Source organism: Sinocyclocheilus anshuiensis, unplaced genomic scaffold (assembly GCF_001515605.1).
Source record: "Sinocyclocheilus anshuiensis isolate Anshui unplaced genomic scaffold, SAMN03320099.WGS_v1.1 scaffold420, whole genome shotgun sequence".
Lineage (NCBI taxonomy): Eukaryota > Metazoa > Chordata > Actinopteri > Cypriniformes > Cyprinidae > Sinocyclocheilus > Sinocyclocheilus anshuiensis.
Genome location: NW_015557082.1, coordinates 1120542 through 1122752, shown reverse-complemented (window position 1 = coordinate 1122752; position 2211 = coordinate 1120542). Strand labels below are relative to the sequence as shown.

Below are 2211 nucleotides of genomic sequence, written 5' to 3'. Positions count from 1 at the left end.
CCTAGCTCATTAATCTGAGCTAAGACAAGCACGAGAGAGAGAGAGAGAGATGCAAGGGGACTCACAACTGGGTCACTTTGGAAGAGGGGGAGGATAAGGTCTAGCATTGGCGAATCTGAAGGATCACATTTAGGGAGGGGCTTTAGAGGGCAAAGTGTTGAGCTTATGTGGATTTAGATCAAGAAACAATGGTTACTCTTCCCATGACTCGAAAAAAACGGGTATGGCTACTTGCATGTTTGTTCAAGTTAACGCCGATTTGCAACGGTCAAAGGTTCAGAAATATTATGGACCTTAATCATGGTATACATATTTTGATGCAAATGAAAATACACACCCTGTTCAATCAAAAGTCTGTCAACTGGAATGTTTATGGAAGGATTTGTCTTAAATTTTTATTCGTTAATGGTTTGACACAACGGTACAATCTCTGAGGACTCTTACATCTACTCCTCACAACAATGTTCTTGTTTGTTCACGTGGTCACACTTTATTTGAAGGTCCAGTTCTCGCCATTAACAAACCATTAACTACGACTTTTGCCTCAATAAACTGCTAATTTGTTGCTTATTAATAGTTAGCAAGGTAGTTGTTAAGTTTAGGTGTTGGGTAGGATTAGGGATGTAGAATATGGTCATGCAGAATATGTGCTTTATAAGTACTAATAAACAGCCAATATGTCAATAAAAGGTATGCTAATAAGCAACTAGTTAATAGTGAGAATTTGTCCCTATACTAAAGCGTTACCGTTCACGTCATATTAAAAATGTTTCTACTCTGAATGAGGTCCATTAGCAGGGGTGTCCAATCCTACTCTGCACCTTCCTGCAGAATTTATCACTAAAAACTTCCAGGATGTGTTGGAGCTAAACTTTTGGGCTAACGTCAAACCATTTCAGATGCCACAAATGCTTGAACTCAATTCTAGGAGTTCCTGTAATGGCCACTAGATCATGTTTATGTAATTACGATATTCTAAATGGCAAATCTGTAATTCCTCACAATACTGATCATTAAATTGAGGTTGTAATGAAATACTTTTAGTGGGAAACATGTAAGAATATTTCAGAAAGGTTACTCACTGAAGATGGCAGTCCTGGCGGCTTCCTGATCTTTTTTGGTTGTGGATCTGTGAAAGAGATCACATACATGGTACTCTTTCCTTTCATACTGATTGATCTGATGCAAGTCTAGTAAATGTTGTAAGTTATTTACCCATGCTTCCCTCTGAGGGGCGTCTCCGGGGGTTGTTGGGGTATAATTGGTAAAACTGTGAGCCAGACTTCAGTCCGGATGGAGACATGGCATCTGCAGAAGGAATGGCGATGTCTGAGGGTAGGAACCCTGGCTATAGGGAACAACAAGATGGCAGATTTAAGCACTTTAAGTGACTAAAGCACTTTCAAGTGTTGCTCAAGAATTGATTCAACTTACCTGGCCCCCAAAGGAAGAGTAAGTGCCTCTTTCATTCTTGCCTGCAAATACATATGAAATTGGAGTGAACCGATCTCACTCAGCACTTTAAATATAGTCCAAATGTCACAATTATTGGAAGAAAATGCCACAACATGGAGGTTGAGTGAATGCTCTTGGTGAGGCCAAAGAGGAGCTCAACTACCCTGAGCAACTTCCAAGCAACCCATGGGGCAGTTTCTACATTGGCGGCTTTGAGATAAACCAACCAGAAGCTGGTAAAACTCACCACTAATTCCTGTGCCAAGGAATGGGGAAGATAGTCCATCATGTTCGTTGAAGTGTGAGCCCTCTCCATAGCTCTGGAAAAACCCAAGACAGAAGCAGGTCAAAACAATAAAACATGTCCCAACAACACCTTTAGATGAGAAACAAGTCATTGGGTCTACCTGTACCTGGTTAAAAGAAGGACTGTTCTGCTCTCCAGCAGCCCAGGGACTACTGCGTTCTTCCATACCTACAAAGCAATTGATCACAAACTCTCAGACCAATACTGCAATTTTGGCATGCACTAAACCTTCACATCAAGATCCTTTTTAATTCTCCTTTCATGCTTTAAGGCCATTGAACGTTTGGTGGCTGGTTCTGTGCTTGTCAGACAGCCTCTGGATCTCATCCAAAACCATCACACCACACTAATATCCATGTCATTCAGCAAGCCTTGACATCACTGACCATAAAGGGAGCATTCATTCAGTCATTGGAGCTCATTAAGACAAGTTGGGGGGGGGGGGGGGG

At 41.5% G+C, this 2211-nt stretch overlaps 1 protein-coding gene across 4 annotated transcripts in view; it reads right to left on the bottom strand.

Annotated features, from left to right (window-relative positions):
* LOC107676964 (transcription factor E2-alpha-like) overlaps positions 1-2211 on the bottom strand; it is a 32576-nt gene that overhangs the window by 14842 nt on the left and 15523 nt on the right. For all 4 annotated transcript variants that reach the window (XM_016471721.1, XM_016471720.1, XM_016471719.1 and 1 more), the window contains 5 exons: positions 1869-1930; positions 1703-1775; positions 1435-1475; positions 1216-1348; positions 1083-1129 (listed from right to left, as the gene is read on the bottom strand). In XM_016471721.1, coding sequence (XP_016327207.1) covers positions 1083-1129; positions 1216-1348; positions 1435-1475; positions 1703-1775; positions 1869-1930 — 356 coding nt within the window. The remainder of the gene's footprint in view (positions 1-1082; positions 1130-1215; positions 1349-1434; positions 1476-1702; positions 1776-1868; positions 1931-2211) is intronic.